At 40.9% G+C, this 15,686-nt stretch overlaps 1 protein-coding gene across 1 annotated transcript; it reads right to left on the reverse strand.

Moving 5' to 3' along the window:
* Window positions 1-4,396: 4,396 nt before the first annotated feature.
* LOC143497939 (E3 ubiquitin-protein ligase TRIM35-like) lies at window positions 4,397-15,479 on the reverse strand. Its single transcript, XM_076993597.1, has 6 exons — window positions 14,925-15,479; window positions 14,497-14,592; window positions 14,156-14,386; window positions 13,836-13,858; window positions 7,633-7,751; window positions 4,397-4,941 (listed from the first exon to the last, which is right to left on the reverse strand). The coding sequence occupies exons 1-6, from the start codon at window positions 15,327-15,329 to the stop codon at window positions 4,397-4,399; spliced, it is 1,419 nt and encodes a 472-aa protein (XP_076849712.1). The 5' UTR covers window positions 15,330-15,479.
* Window positions 15,480-15,686: the final 207 nt, after the last annotated feature.

The raw sequence follows: 15,686 nt of genomic DNA on the forward strand, positions 1-15,686 counted from the left end.
TTGTAAAGAAATAAAGGAGTTGAAAAAGTGTGATGTCTCCACCAGATGGCGACAGTTTACTATCAAGTACTTGAATCAGGGAAATATCAGCTAACTGAACTTCAGGTTTTAATTTTTATTCATTAAATAGGAGTGGAGCAAAACATTTGAAGTAAATATTTACATAATTTTGAGATCATGATTTTAATTTTCATTGTACTTGTAAATAATAAAATAAGTTAGTTAAGCAATGATAAGTTCTTTAAAAAAGTAGTTCATTTATTGTAGTTCATGTATCAGTATTTGAGAGAGCAGTGTGTGAGGGGACCAGCAAGACATTTTATAAACACAATAGAATATGGCCCGCACTTCAACTTTTGCACTGGAATTTGGCTTTTTAAAAGAGATATTTTAAATGACAGTGACTTTGAACTATCCCTGGTCAAAGATCGCCCACCGCCTGCAGTGACACTACAGGTTTGATCTTCCACTGCAGCTGCAGTGAATGCAGTTGCATGTATTACCGCCCCAACACCCACTGTGGCAACAGTGGCATCCTACACACCACCTGCAGCATCCTCCCCATCACACCATGTGTGGTGTCTGAACCTTCATCCTCCCATCACACCATGTGTGGTGTCTGAACCTTCGTCCTCCCCATCACACCATGTGTGGTGTCTGAACCTTCATCCTCCCCATCACACCATGTGTGGTGTCTGAACCTTCATCCTCCCATCACACCATGTGTGGTGTCTGAACCTTCATCCTCCCCATCACACCATGTGTGGTGCCTGAACCTTCATCCTCCCATCACACCATGTGTGGTGCCTGAACCTTCATCCTTCCATCACACCATGTGTGGTGTCTGAACCTTCATCCTCCCATCACACCATGTGTGGTGTCTGAACCTTCATCCCCCCATCACACCATGTGTGGTGCCTGAGCCTTCCCCTCTGTTTTTGTCATGTGGTGTGAAAGTAATCATTAGGCCTATTTAAACAAAATAAATGAATAGTCACAATAACATGAATGATAAATAATCTTTTTCATTTTGAGTATTTGATTGTCTAAGTAAATTTTAAATGTTACAACCTTGTTGTAACATTGGAGTGACTGTATTTAAATCAATTTTGCAACCTGTACATATTTCATAAACCCACTTAAATACATTGTTTCAGTAGTTGACACATTGAAGTTCATAATAGGGTCATTCTACAGAAATGTCCACTTTTGTGTCCCTAGATTTTAAAGGGCTGTTGCATTTTAAAAGCCCTCAAATTTAGGGATTTATTTACATTTTAAGACAAAACAACATGATATTTGAACAATTATACCTTTTTGAACCACTTACGAGTCAGTGTTTTTCCAAGTATGCCCAAAAATACCTGTCCTCGCTGTCATGCTTTGAAACTAAGGGCTTTATTTCTTAATGGAAAACATATACTTTATTAACTCAACTGCAGTTATGTGTCCATAAAGGTCCAATATATCAACCAAAATATTTAAAAATACACTATTGCAAATAAATATAATAAAATACATACTAAATGTGTACGTCCCCAATATTCATGTCACTGGTGTTACCGTATGACAAAAGACTATTATTTTAATATACAAAGCCATGCTGATGACCACACAGGAAGTCATTTTGTTTCCTCTCTGAAGATTAATTAAAACAGACACATTGTAAGTTCAATGTCATTTTTCATTTTTTATAAATTTTATCATCTACCCCAAGATTTCCTTCGAAGCTTTAGTGCAAGTCACTGGTATGCCCTACTTTAATCTTTGGAAAATGAATATAGAATAATAAAAATTGATTAATTTATACATAATTCAGTGAGTAGTTCATGACTGTCAACATGTGGTTTGATTCCCTGTGGCAGCTACTTTGTAAAATAGGTTTGTTATGACAGTTGTCACTGGTGTTACCGTCACTGGTGTTACAATCCTGATGGGTAACGGTACATGAAATCTTTAAATAAATGTACAAAAAAGGCAAAAAGCCATTTAGGTGTACCATATATATGTTCTTATAGCCAATTAGTACAGTAATAATGTAGTATAATTTAAAATCCTAAAAAAAGAAATTTATATAGGAAAAATTTCCACCTGTCAAAAGTGGACGTTTTTGTAGAATGACCCAATACAGCAAATTGGCTATTCCAGTGTAAATGGTTTTTGATTCATTGGAAAAAATCACAAAAAGTGTTACAACTGTCCCTGGTCTCCCCTATATATTTGATCACTTATTTTTTGACAATTTGGGGGAATCTGAGCTTCCCTTGCAGTCTTAGAGCAATCGCTTCTGGGATAATGTGGATCAGCCCCACAGCTGGATGGTCCGATTTTGTAACGAGTGTGAATCAGGAGACGGACACAATTGCTGGAGAGAGGCTGATTTATTGACGGAACTAGCTCGCAGTCTAACTGCGCCAACGCGGACGGTGCGAGACATAACGACTCACATTACTTTAACACACAACGATGATATAATGCATACAGCAACATTTTTATTGTCAGTAACAACTCGTCGCGTTTGCACTGATGTAACAACTCGTCGCGTTTGCACTGATGTAACAACTCGTCGCGTTTGCACTGATGTAACAACTCGTCGCGTTTGCACTGATGTAACAACTCGTCGCGTTTGCACTGATGTAACAACTCGTCGCGTTTGCACTGATGTAACAACTCGTCGCGTTTGCACTGATGTAACAACTCGTCGCGTTTGCACTGATGTAACAACTCGTCGCGTTTGCACTGATGTAACAACTCGTCGCGTTTGCACTGATGTAACAACTCGTAGCGTTAACATACAGCAATCATACGCAGAATGGAAGCCGTGAAGGCTATTTTACATAATATGACAATACAATAAAAACTAAATAAACGTCACACACAAATTTGAATCTTCAAATACCCAGACACGAAATATCGACAAAAGGTTAAAAACACGAGCAACCAATCCCAGAGAACACTCGACTAAGGAAACACCAAAAGTTGAAAAGAACCAACAAACGAGAACTACACTACAATCGACGATGACACACACCGAACTAGAAGGACACAAATCACGCTAACCAAGGAACAACTAACTGTTCCGACACATACACCGAGGAGATTAAATCAGTTAGAGACCGGGACATAAACAAACGATACCGCTGATATTCATACTTAAATGACTAAACTCTGATCATGTAGATACTCAGTTAACATGACTAGGAAAAACAGATACATAATCAGAAGCGGAGAACTCCGACCTAACATGGTTATGTGGCGTGAAACAGGAGCCTGACGGTTACACAAAACAACGACCTCCAACGAAGGAATGAGAACACAGGGAATAAAACCCCAACTCATTACACAAACAAACCCAAAACAGCTGATGAGACTAATACTGGGCGGGGGAAACAAAACAGGGCGTGACCACGGATGATTAAACAAAACAATAATAATAATAACAGCATGAACCAGGGGGAGGGCCGAGTCAGACATTACAGATTTACATACCAACGCAGCTGATACTCACCAGAATAATTTACTAAAATTACATGCACGCCTGTTATCAAGTCAAGTTCAGTATGTTAATGTTGATAATCGTTTCAAATGAATGTTAATAAAGTAAATAACGAGCTTAACATTTTCCCCTTTAGTGTTTTTTCTCTGTACTGTAAACCTTCCAAGAATAATCCTGAGGCTGCTGTTCTGAGAAAAAAGCTACCAACCTTTGTCTTAATAAATCAGTAAAGAACAATTTATTGAATTATATTCAACAATATAAAATATTTGATCACTTTTAATAGATTTCTCTAACTTCTCTAGCTGTATATCTATTTTGTGGCCCTCAATGAAAAAAGTTTGGACACCCCTGTGCTAAAGTGATTTGTGTGATTGTAATGAACGCTGTAGGCAGCCCCCCTACCCAGGACATGAACCCAGGGGTTATACCAGGAAGCGGCTTAACAAACTTTAAAATTAACAAACTCTAAAATCTGCATTGACTTAGGCTACCCTGATACCCAGTTCCTGATCAGAGTTAAAGTAATCAGGGTTGATCAACTCTGAGTAGGTTGACCCTGACAGAAGTGCATTCACGCATAACTATAAAAGACATTCTTAATGGAGCACAGATAAATTGGATTTTTCATGGACATAAGAGAGAATAAGAATAGAGCATCATATTACACACCACTGGAGCTTGAAATATTAATGACTGTATATGGGAATATGAGCAGTTTTAGGCGCAGATATAACACTGCTGAGTCTGATAAAGAAATACTATCAGCATGGTTATTTAAACTAATATCAGCATTTTACTGTCTAATGGATAGATGAAAAACACCCTAATAAAGTATTGTAATAGGTCTCTGGTCTACAATTATTTCATGATATGTATGAAGATTATTTCAAGGCAACATTAACTTTGCTGTTCCACTGTTACTGATATCTTTACTGGTAAGATCCTCATAGGAGAGGAACTGTAATTATAGAATAAAGGGAAAACAGTGTCAGTAAAAGTGTGTGTTATAGTGCGCAGGTGTGAACTGGTTAGAAGATCAGTGAATGTCACTTTCCCCCTGTCCCAGTCCAGCTGAACTCTGACCCTCTGCACTTTCTCTGTAGGTGTGAGGAAGTGATCTGTCTGTCCTGGGCAGTATGTCCAGTATTTACCAGTGTTTTTATAGTAGCACAGACGCCACACTGAATCCCAGAACCTCCATCCCTTTCTCCATTCAGACTCTCTAATTACACCCAGTATCCAGCCATCACTGTCTCCAACATCAACATCCCAGCAGTGTGTCCCTGAGTTAAAGCCCTCAGAGCCCAGGACACACTCCCACTCATCAAATCTCTCTGGATTATCAGGAAGCAGTGAGTCCTGTGGTCTCAGTTCTACAGTAGTGAGATCATCAGACAGGTGGTGTTCTGGATGTGCAGTGTTGGGGTCCAGATTAACAGGGTCTGAGGAGAGAGAACAGAATGAATCATCATGTTCTTCATGTGTTTATGTGATGAGGTCACATCTACAGACTGCAGGCCCTTTACTCTGAGTGAAATGCTGCAGTAGGTTGATAAGAGGGAAGTGATGGTGATGTGTGTTCACCACACACCCCTGCAGTACTTGTGTGCTTGTTGTTTTGATGCTTGAAATTGTGTTGTCACGTAGGGCTACGCCCCCCTCTTCTAGCTGTCACTCCGGTTCCATGTTCCTTGTGTCTGTATTCCCTGCTTGTCTGTTTCCATGGTTTCCCTCTGTCTGTCACACCCATGTCATTAGTGTTTCCAACTGTGTCTTGTTAGTTCTGTGTATTTATAGTTCCAGGGTGTCGTTATTTTGTGAAGTTTGCGATCTCTGTTTTTCTGGTATTTGTGATTCGTGATTCTTGTGAGTTTACTCGGTTTTTTCTCTTGTCTGTTCTAGCATTTGTTCCTGCATGTTCTGTTTCCCTGCCTGGTTTTGTGAGTACTCCTTGTGTTTAGTATGTCGCTACATGTTTCATGTTTGTACTCCCTCGAAGATCTGACCCGTGCCCTTCTCTTCAACCCTGAGTTTGGAATTTCCCATAATAAATCTCGCTCTCCTCAGAGTTTGTGTCTGCCTCCTCACTCTGCAGCATACAGTGTGTTTTATTCATTAATACATGTCTACATATCTTGGATTTGTTATGTATCACATGAAACTCTTAACTAGTGTAGTGCTACTGTTACTACTGTTATACTGTCACACTGCATGTGTGTATTATTAGTGTCTGTGTACTGAAGTGTGTGTGTGTCCTCATTAGTGAGTGGATAATGTTACAGTTCCCCCACTAAAGGGCACTACTCCCAGAGAGACTAACACCAGTGGACTGTCCCCAGACTGAAGGACGGGACCAGAGGCCAAGGACCACAGTGTCCAGACCCCCCAGGAGCAGATCCTCCAGGGAGGAGTCCACCGATGTGCCACAACTACAACACCCTCGCCAGGACAACAGGGGGCGACACACACAACAACACAGACACAGTTGTAATGTCAAACTCGAAACGCGGAATCAAACTGTATGGATTCATTTGAATCACGGTTACGAAGTCTGTATCAAAAGTGAAAAGCCACATGACTGTTCCAAAAATGGGTTCTGTTATGTCACGTAGTTTCGAGACGTTTTGAATCTTTTCGCACGTTTTAGTCCGCACTCAAGTTCAAGCAGCTGGTCTGATATCAGAATCTTTCCAGATTACTTGTGATTACAACTGATTACTTGCAATATTTAATAAATAAAGGATTACACAAGCATTTCCCTACATTGCAATGTAAAATTAATAATGTCAGCTATATCAATCCACTGACTAACCAGTGTATCATAATGAAAAATGAAAAATCTTAATGACATCATTAAAACAACCCTGTTCTCTGCAAAATGATATGTTTTCATGACTAAAATTGATTTAGGGACACATGCTATGGGGGAATATTTCATGTAATTTTTCATAAAAAAAACACATTACTTCTATTTCTGTTAAGAAAAGGTTGTGGATTTAGGCCCTGGTTGCCCACTAGATGTCACTGTGGTGTGTGATGATTCAATCATTTGACAAGATTGAATCATTTTCTGAATCAATTGGTTCATTTGATTCAATCTCCCAAAAGCCCCACTTTTGCCATCACTAAGACACAGTGACTGACAGAAAGACAGACACACGGATGGGAAGCAGCAACAACACTAAGGACAACACAGGGACAGACACAAAGACAGTGACAGGGACACAGAGAAGGACAGACAGACACAAAGATGGTGATAGAGAAACAAAGACAGTGATATAGTCACAGACAGGAAAAGACACAGGCACACAGACAGGGACAGACACAAAGACGGTCACAGGGATATAGACAGGAAAAGACACAGACTCAAATATGATGACAAGGACACAGACACACAAAGATAAGGGAGGGTCTCAGCTGACACGCTTGGTCCCTCAGAGATGGAGATCCATGGAACTCAGACTCAGGATACCGGACTTCCTATAGACCCCTAGTATCTTCATTTATACAGGATGGAGGAGCAGGTGGAGGTGGTGATGTCCCAGGGAGAGTGTGTGGTGTTTAGAGGGGAGAGTGGGTGGTGTAGAGGTGGAGAGTGGGTGGTGTGTAGAGGTGTAGAGTGGGTGGTGTGTAGAGGTGTAGAGTGGGTGGTGTGTAGAGGTGGAGAGTGGGTGGTGTGTAGAGGTGGAGAGTGGGTGGTGTGTAGAGGTGGTGAGTGTGTGGTGTGTAGAGGTGGAGAATGGGTGGTGTAGAGGGGGAGAGTGGGTGGTGTGTAGAGGGGGAGAGTGGGTGGTGTGTAGAGGTGGAGAGTGGGTGGTGTAGAGGTGGAGAGTGGGTGGTGTAGAGATGGAGAGTGGGTGGTGTAGAGGTGGAGAGTGGGTGGTGTGTAGAGGTGGAGAGTGGGTGGTGTGTAGAGGTGGAGAGTGGGTGGTGTATATCTCCTCATGGACTGACTGTCTCTCCTCAGACCAGCAGTCAACTGGTCGTCCCCCTCACTGTTTATACTAATACAGCCTTTAATACTGGAATAGTTCATGTACCAAACACACAATGTTAATGTTTTTCTCTCTATAGAGTTCTAATTGTGAGGAGAACAGAATTACTCTAATTAATCAAAGAACACCAAAACTCACAGTACTGGAGAATCTTCTGCATTCTCTCCCAGACTCTGAACTTCAGGTTGGAAAGATGTTTTGCTACATTGATCAGAGCTCCTGGCACCTTCTCAGGTTGTTTTGGTGTGTGATGAACTCTGGAAATGTATAAAGCTATTATTTTTATTTCTTTGCCTTTATTTAACCAGGTTAGTCCCTTGAGATACAATATCTCTTTTACAAGGGAGACCTGGCCATGAGAGACCGAGCAGCAGCTCAAATGACAACATTGCAAAGTACATTCCAGAATTTCAAACAATCTTATATAAAATCAATTAAAACACACACACACACACACACACACACACACACACACACACATTATGACCAATGTTGGTCGTTGTTCGTGTCTGACGCTCCAGGTCCAGAAGTGTCTCTCCTCCCACCATGTCACACTCATTGCTCAGAATATTGGAAGAATAAGAAGAACTGAAGTAAATCAGAATATGTTTTTTAATACCATTTTAGATGGTATATTTTTCCCTTATATTTTGCCTCTACCACAGGCATCTCCATAGTGCCTAGAAGTGGTCTTCTGCATGCTCAAAGCAAATGACTGGATCTTCCATTCATCATCTACAGTGGGGAAAATAAGTATTTAGTCAGTCACCAATTGTGCAAGTTTTCCCACTTAAAAAGATGAGAGAGGCCTGTAATTGACATCATAGGTAGACCTCAACTATGAGAGACAAAATGTGAAAAAAAATTGAGAAAATAATTTTGTCTGACTTTTAAAATAATAATGGTGGGAAATAAGTATTTGGTCACCTACAAACAAGCAAGATTTCTGGCTGTCACAGACCTGTAACTTCTTTTTTTAGAGGCTCCTCTTTCCCCCACTCATTACCTGTATTAATGGCACCTGTTTGAAGTCGTTAACAGTATAAAGACACCTGCCCACAACCTCAAACAGTCACACTCCAAACTCCACTATGGTGAAGACGAAAGAGCTGTCGGAGGACACCAGAAACCGAATTGTAGACCTGCACCAGGCTGGGAAGACTGAATCTGCAATAGGCAAGCAGCTTGGTGTGAAGAAATCTACTGTGGGAGCAATAATCAGAAAATGGAAGACATACAAGACCACTACTAATCTCCCTCGATCTGGGGCTCCACGCAAGATCTCAGCCCGTGGGGTTAAAATGATCACAAGCACGGTGAGGAAAAATCCCAGAACCACAAGGGGGGGATCTAGTGAATGACCTGCAGAAAGCTGGGACTAACGTTACAAAGGCTACCATCAGCAACACACTACGACGCCAGGGACTCAGATCTTGCAGTGCCAGACGTGTCCCCCTGCTTAAGCCAGGCACGTCTGAAGTTTGCTAGAGAGCATTTGGATGTTCCAGAAGAGTATTGGGAGAATGTCATATGGTCAGATGAAACCAAAGTAGAACTATTTGGTAAAAACACAACTCGTCGTGTTTGGAGGACAGTGAATGCTGAGTTGCATCCAAAGAACACCATACCAACTGTCAAGCACGGGGGTGGCAACATCATGCTTTGGGGCTGTTTCTCTGCAAAGGGACCAGGACGACTGGTCCGTGTACATGAAAGAATGAATGGGGCCATGTATTGTGAGATTTTGGGTGCAAACCTCCTTCCATCAGCAAGGGCAATGAAGATGAAACGTGAAGAGATCTGCATGGAGGAATGGGCCAACATACCAGCAACAGTGTGTGCCAACCTTGTGAAGACTTACAGAAAACGTTTGACCTCTGTCATTGCCAACAGAGGATATACAACAAAGTATTGAGATGAACTTTTGTTATTGACCAAATACTTATTTTCCACCATTATTTGCAAATAAATTCTTTAAAAGTCAGACAAAATGATTTTCTCAATTTCTTTTCACATTTTGTCTCTCATAGTTGAGGTCTACCTATGATGTCAATTACAGGCCTCTCTCATCTTTTTAAGTGGAAGAACTTGCACAATTGGTGACTGACTAAATACTTATTTTCCCCACTGTATAATATGAGCTGTCACACCAAGATCATTCTTGTTGCTAACAGAGGTCCAGTGATCCCCAGTCAGAGCCACATTTGTGGCGCTCTTCACAATAACCTGTTTTACTTCCCTTTCCTCATCATACAGCTGCTGGATTGCAGTTCGTAACTTGCATCAGCTGACGCAATTTGCAGCACTTCTTGTAAAGCATGGATTATACTTTCGCGAGTGACCGTAGCGGACGACTCCACCCACCTCGCGTGAACCTCCATGAGCGGCGGAGGCGTTTAAACTTGCCGCGTCTTACTTAAGCCTTCGACCACAGAGAGCGGTCTACAGTCCACAGCAATCCATCTCGCCAGTGAATTGGTCAATTTGTCTGTCGTGGACTTTGACATTTTGTTTCTTAATTTGAACCCCGACATGTGGTCGAGTGTTGACTGGCGACACTGTTCGCACTAGGAATACATTTAGCAGCTAAGTTATCATTACTGACCTGCGCGTTAGCCCCAGAGACCGTATGTATAATGGACAGTACGTCACCGTTGACTCCCGTTGTGAATTTTTGAAGCCACCAAGATGGCGTCCTGGACGCTGCCATCTTGGATGCGCTTGCGCAGTAGATGAAAATTGGAGCCAGAGCATGCGCATTAGAACCGGTAGGCAGGACAGTATCTCCGCCAGAGACCGTATCTCCGCCCCAACTCTGATCACATTCGTTAGGATACGCCCACCAGTATAGACACTTTTGACGTTTTACAAAATAAACAAAGGTAAAAGGTTTTAATACTGCTGTCGAGAGTTTTGATAGAGTTTTGCTGTTGAGCACGTTCACGTTTGAGCGTCTGGTATTAAATGTCAACCAACGCAGCTATTAATTGTCAATCACCTTAACTCCACACCCCTTTAAATAACACTTAATAACTTCTACAAAATCTGTTTATCGTACAGAAAAACACTGGGAGAGACACTAACGCAATGGGGTGTTATAGAACTGACGAAATATAATTGCTCAAAAAACTTTTTTACGTGTAATAAAAATTCTAAGTTTCTCGTCCGGCCCGGCACTTACATGGGAATGGGCGGGGTTAAAAGTTGTACTGCAGCCAGCCACTAGAAGGCAGCTGACACACGGAGGCTTCACTTTTCACTCGTGTCGTTCAGTCCACTTATATATACGGTCTCTGGTTAGCCCCAACATGTTTTGCGTTGAGGTGGTAACGAAGGTGCTCCTGTGATAAGCGAACTCCTTCCTACATAAAGTGCAAATAACACTATTTTGGTTTGTACTTCCATCTGGAAGTTTCTTATATTTAAATTTCCCATCCACCAGCGTAGCCTCTTCAGTAATCTCCATAATGCTCATCTTATTGTGCGTCCATATAATCTGAGAAATATTCCACGGTGCAAAAGTGTCTCATGCGTTAAAATGCGTAAATTTTTTTAGTTCGTTATTTTCCATGTAATTAATTAATCGAAATTAACGCGTTAAAGTCCCACCACTAATATAATGTGTGTATATATGTATAAATATTTGTGTAAATAGTTTAAGCCTGTTAATACGGCCCAAACGGGAAGAAAGGACTACAACACTTTTTGTTTATCCCGTTCTCTTTGTTTTGTTATAGGAAGTTAGGGTAGGATATTGTATTTTGTTTACTTTTTGTTGAACAGGCTTTGGGTAAGGTAGTCGATATTGTTTTGGTTATAGATGCATAGTTTATTATTTTGAGCATCGGGTCGTGTCCTGAAGTTACATCCCTGAGCAATTGTAAATAAAACACTAATCTTTTCACTATCCCCATCACAGTCTCTCCATATCCTTTCTCTGTTAGGGCTATTGCCTAGAGTAGTCGTAACACACACACACACACACACACACAGATGATCTGGACCCGACTGCTCTTATCGGGGTCTTAAATCTACTCAAAGAAACAATGTCCTTGATTTTTATATCCATCTGTAACAGGTTCCATGTGTATGGAACAGCAAAGCTAAAGGCAGTCTATCCCAGCTCTAGGTATAACAAGTTGCAAAAACTCACTCGAGCGAAGACTGAGCAAACCCTGCCTTTCCATTCAAAAGACAGGATAAATAATAAGGTAGATTATCAATTAGCACTTTATAAATAAAAATATACCAATGTAGAAGGCGTTGTACCTGCAACAAAGTCCAATTCACTTTTGTATACAACAAACAATGATGGTTAAGTGGTCAGCAGTTTGTTATAAAATGCAAAGCACTGTGATACACACTGTCCAGTATGCTCAAACAGCGCACAGGAGCATGCATATTCAATGTATCTCCATAATCTATTATAGGCATAAACGTTGATTCAACTAACCTCTTTTTTTTTACAGTAAAAGAAAAACAAGATTTATTTCTGTAATAAAAATCTAATACAAGTCTCAGCTTTTAAATTAAATTAAATGCTGGATATGAGGTTTAAAAGATAACTTATCAATTAAGAAACCCAGATATTTAAAACTTGACACTAGTTGAATCTGTTGACCAAGTTTGGTGCATGTTACGTGTTGGAATGCGAACCCGCACACAACGCGTGTAATGTTAAACCGGGAAGACCCAAATGCCGATCACGAAATAAAACAGTGAACTGAAACCTCCGCCAAATGGAATGCGGGAAAAGCGCCAAAAGAAAATACCTCCGTGAAAGGGAAGAACGGAGGGAAACTCGAAACAGAAAGAGAAACCAAAAGATTGCGGAATACTCGACGCGAGAAAACCAAAAAAAAAGACACAAACTGAAGACGCCAGGGGAAGTAGCTGGCTCTCAAACCACAACGGGGAGCAAACAAAAAACCCTTCCCAAAATAACAAACGAAACTAGATAGAGAAACAACAGGGCTGGAAAACTTGAGATTGGCCAGAAGTAGCGAAGTGGTGAGCGAACTCGGAAACGACAGGGAAAACAGCGAATAAGGCAAGTGCAACGAAGACACATTGAACACCAAGAGAAGGCTGGCTGAAAGCGCGTGGAGACAGCAACAAACAACTCAGCAATGAGACTCTGCAGTCGTCCTCCTTAAATAGGGAGGCGAACAGCTGCAGGTCATCACTGCTGATTGCGTGTTTGTGAACGCGTTCGTGAACTAATGTTGGTCTGTGCGCGAGCGCTGGTCCACAAACGAGTGTTGGCTCGGGAGCGAGCACTGGCTCGTGAGTCTCCTCCTGTGGCGACAGGAGGAGCGATTCCGGGGTCAGTCCTGACAGTGCAGACACTTTAGCTGTTTGTGTTTTTGACTTAGAGAAAAACACAAGTTTAGTTTTTCCAGCATTTAATACAAGATTCATGTGATATAATTGATCTTGTATTTGATCAAAAGCTGACTGAAGATATTGAAAAGACTTTGCAAAGTTTGGTGCTGAACAGTAAATAACTATCATCTGCATACAAATGTAATTTGGCATTTTGAACGTTTTGGCCAATGTTACTTATACCACTAGATGAAAATTGATATTCTATGTCTAACTGAAACGTGGACTCAATCTGGTGACTATTTAACTCTAATAAATGTGTAGGACCTACACATTATCGAAATCATGCCCTAGATTTAATCTTAACGCTGGGTATCAACGTAAATAATATAAATATACTCCCGCAAACCGCAGCAATCTCCCCAAAGGGGAGCCGCCCACTTCACATTCCACACATTTCTCTACACAGCCCCTTTCTAATTCACCCACATACTCCATCATCACTGACACCTGTCTGTCATCACCTCACTTCCTACTTCAGCCCACAGGTTCTGCCAGTCATCTCTGTGTATTCCTTGAGCGTAGGGGAGTGAACCTGCGAGTATTTTCTTCTGTTGCTGCCCTTTGACTGCAAAGTCAGGAACTTTACACCTTAAGTGTTTATCTTCCTCTGACTATCCATGTGTGTGTTATATTACACTGTGTGTGTGTGTGTGTGTGGCTGTGTTTTATTTCACTGTGTGTAATTGTCATTGCTGTGTGTGTGGCTGTGTTTTATTACACTGCATGTGATTGACATTAAAGATTCCATGGCACCATAATCCACGTCTGCTGCTTCTGTCACCCCGTTACTGTCAATATCAGTTTGTTTTTTATTCCTAAATATATAACATTTTTATTCCTTCTTCATATATCATGTTTCTGAAATAACAGAGACCACAGACTGAAGATCTGAATGTATCAGAACAATCAATGTGTAAAAATATGGAGATCAAACAGAAATAATAATCACTTACTGTTTCAATGTGGACGATACGTTCTGAGAAGGAAACAAAGTGACAATTGTACACAGAAATTGAAATGCAATTATAATATGACTGTCAAATATCCCTTTTCCTTATATGATATAAAATCAATGTGTCTAAAGACCCTGACACATACACATACAACAAAAGTCAAAACCTTTTACTTGTACTTTTATATGTGTGTGTGTGTGTGTGTGTGTGAAGTAGTGTCAAGATGGCCAATGAGTGATTCTTTTTCACTTACATTGGTGCATTTATCATGTTTTGTACGTGTGTTTAAGTGAGAGAGAGACAGATTGAGTGATTCTTACTAGTAAGAACGGGATGTTCTCAGCTTCCATCTCCTTCTCTGTGTTTCTAATTTGATCTGAAAGAGATGCTATTTCTCCACTCATCTCCTCAATCTTCCTCCTCATCATGTGGCTCTTCTGCTCCTCTTCCTCCTTCAGTGCAGCTATTCTTGCTGCTTCTTCATCTCTTAGAAACTGGTGGATCTTCTCAAACTCCTCCTTTATCTGCCTCTCTGTATGCTGGGCCTGATACTGGAATGGGAGATGATGAGGAAATATAAACTGTCCAAATGTGTGTGTTTCATTATGGTGTACGTGGACAGTGATCACAGCACCATTCAGAACTCAGAGTGACCTTTCACCTTAATGTGGGCTGCTGTTTTCTCACAGACTTGTTTATGTTCCTCTAAGACCTTCAGATGCTGCTGTAGAGACTCCAGTGAGGTCTTGAGTTTGTTCTGTAAAAATGGCAGAGGACAGTACGAGTCTTACAGGATTTAATCTCAGTGTCTGTATCTGTATTGGAGATTATAGAGATTACAAAATAATGTCAAGAATGAAAAGAAAGCCACGTTTACTCTTTGACCAAGTTTCATTTACTGTAAATTAGTAATACTATATATTTACTATATATTTACAGTATGTGTAACTGTGAAGGTTTGATTTAATTCTCTCAAATCCCATCCCTTGACAGGTTTAATCTAGCCTGTTTAACATTCATTTCAAAATAATCTAAACCATGGAGGAAAACAGATATTACAGATAAATATATATATAGTATGTTTCATACCTTAAAGTCACACACAGCTTCATCTACTGGACAGCAGTCGTGAGTTTTATGTGCCTTTGAAATCTGACACACTACACACACAGGCAGTTGGTCCTCCAGACAGAAGACTTTGAGTTTCTCATTGTGCAGACTGCAGAGAACCTCAGACCCAGCAGACGATCTCTGACTCCTGCTCTCTAGAAAAGACTCACACAGGTTCTTTAGTGCACGATTAAGGGGAGGGTTGGATTTAGAAGATCTTCTCCTACAAACTGGACATTCTTGAGATCCCTTGATTTCCCAGAACCGCTGCAGACAGGTTTTACACACACTGTGGCTACATGACAGTACAACAGGATCCCTGAAGATGTCACAGCACACAGGACATGAAAACTCTTCTTCTGACAGAATGTTTGTAGCAGCCATTTCCTCCAACAGCTGCTGTAATAGATCGTTCTGCCTAAACGTCAATTCCGTAGGCTAAGTGTAGTTCTTCATCCAGGTTAGCGAGTATAAGGAGTTGATGCCAGAGTTTAGAGATTATCTAAACATTTATGACAGACGTGAGTCAAGACAGGTGTGGTAGTCCAAGGTTTACTTGCTTAAACGGGCAGCTGTTTATAGGGAGGAGGGGACTGTGTAAAGAAGTCAAAAAGATGAAAACCTTTACGATATTTCCACCAGATGGCGCCAGTTCACAAACATTATTGAATCAGGGGAACATCAGCTAACACTGCCTTAGTTTTTACAGTTTAGTTACAGTCTGTAATGTCTCCTTTTGCC

The sequence above is a fragment of the Brachyhypopomus gauderio genome, unplaced genomic scaffold (assembly GCF_052324685.1).
Source record: "Brachyhypopomus gauderio isolate BG-103 unplaced genomic scaffold, BGAUD_0.2 sc117, whole genome shotgun sequence".
In the NCBI taxonomy this organism is placed as follows: Eukaryota; Metazoa; Chordata; class Actinopteri; order Gymnotiformes; family Hypopomidae; genus Brachyhypopomus; species Brachyhypopomus gauderio.

Excerpts from the sequence above, each read along its gene's own strand:
- LOC143497939 (XM_076993597.1), bottom strand. The coding sequence starts at position 15,329 with ATGGCTGCTACAAACATTCTGTCAGAAGAAGAGTTTTCATGTCCTGTG. Across the intron at positions 14,593-14,924 it reads AAGCTGTGTGTGACTTTAAG|AACAAACTCAAGACCTCACT; the intron begins GTATGAAACATA and ends CCATTTTTACAG. Across the intron at positions 4,942-7,632 it reads GCAGAAGATTCTCCAGTACT|ACCCTGTTAATCTGGACCCC; the intron begins GTGAGTTTTGGT and ends CTCTCTCCTCAG.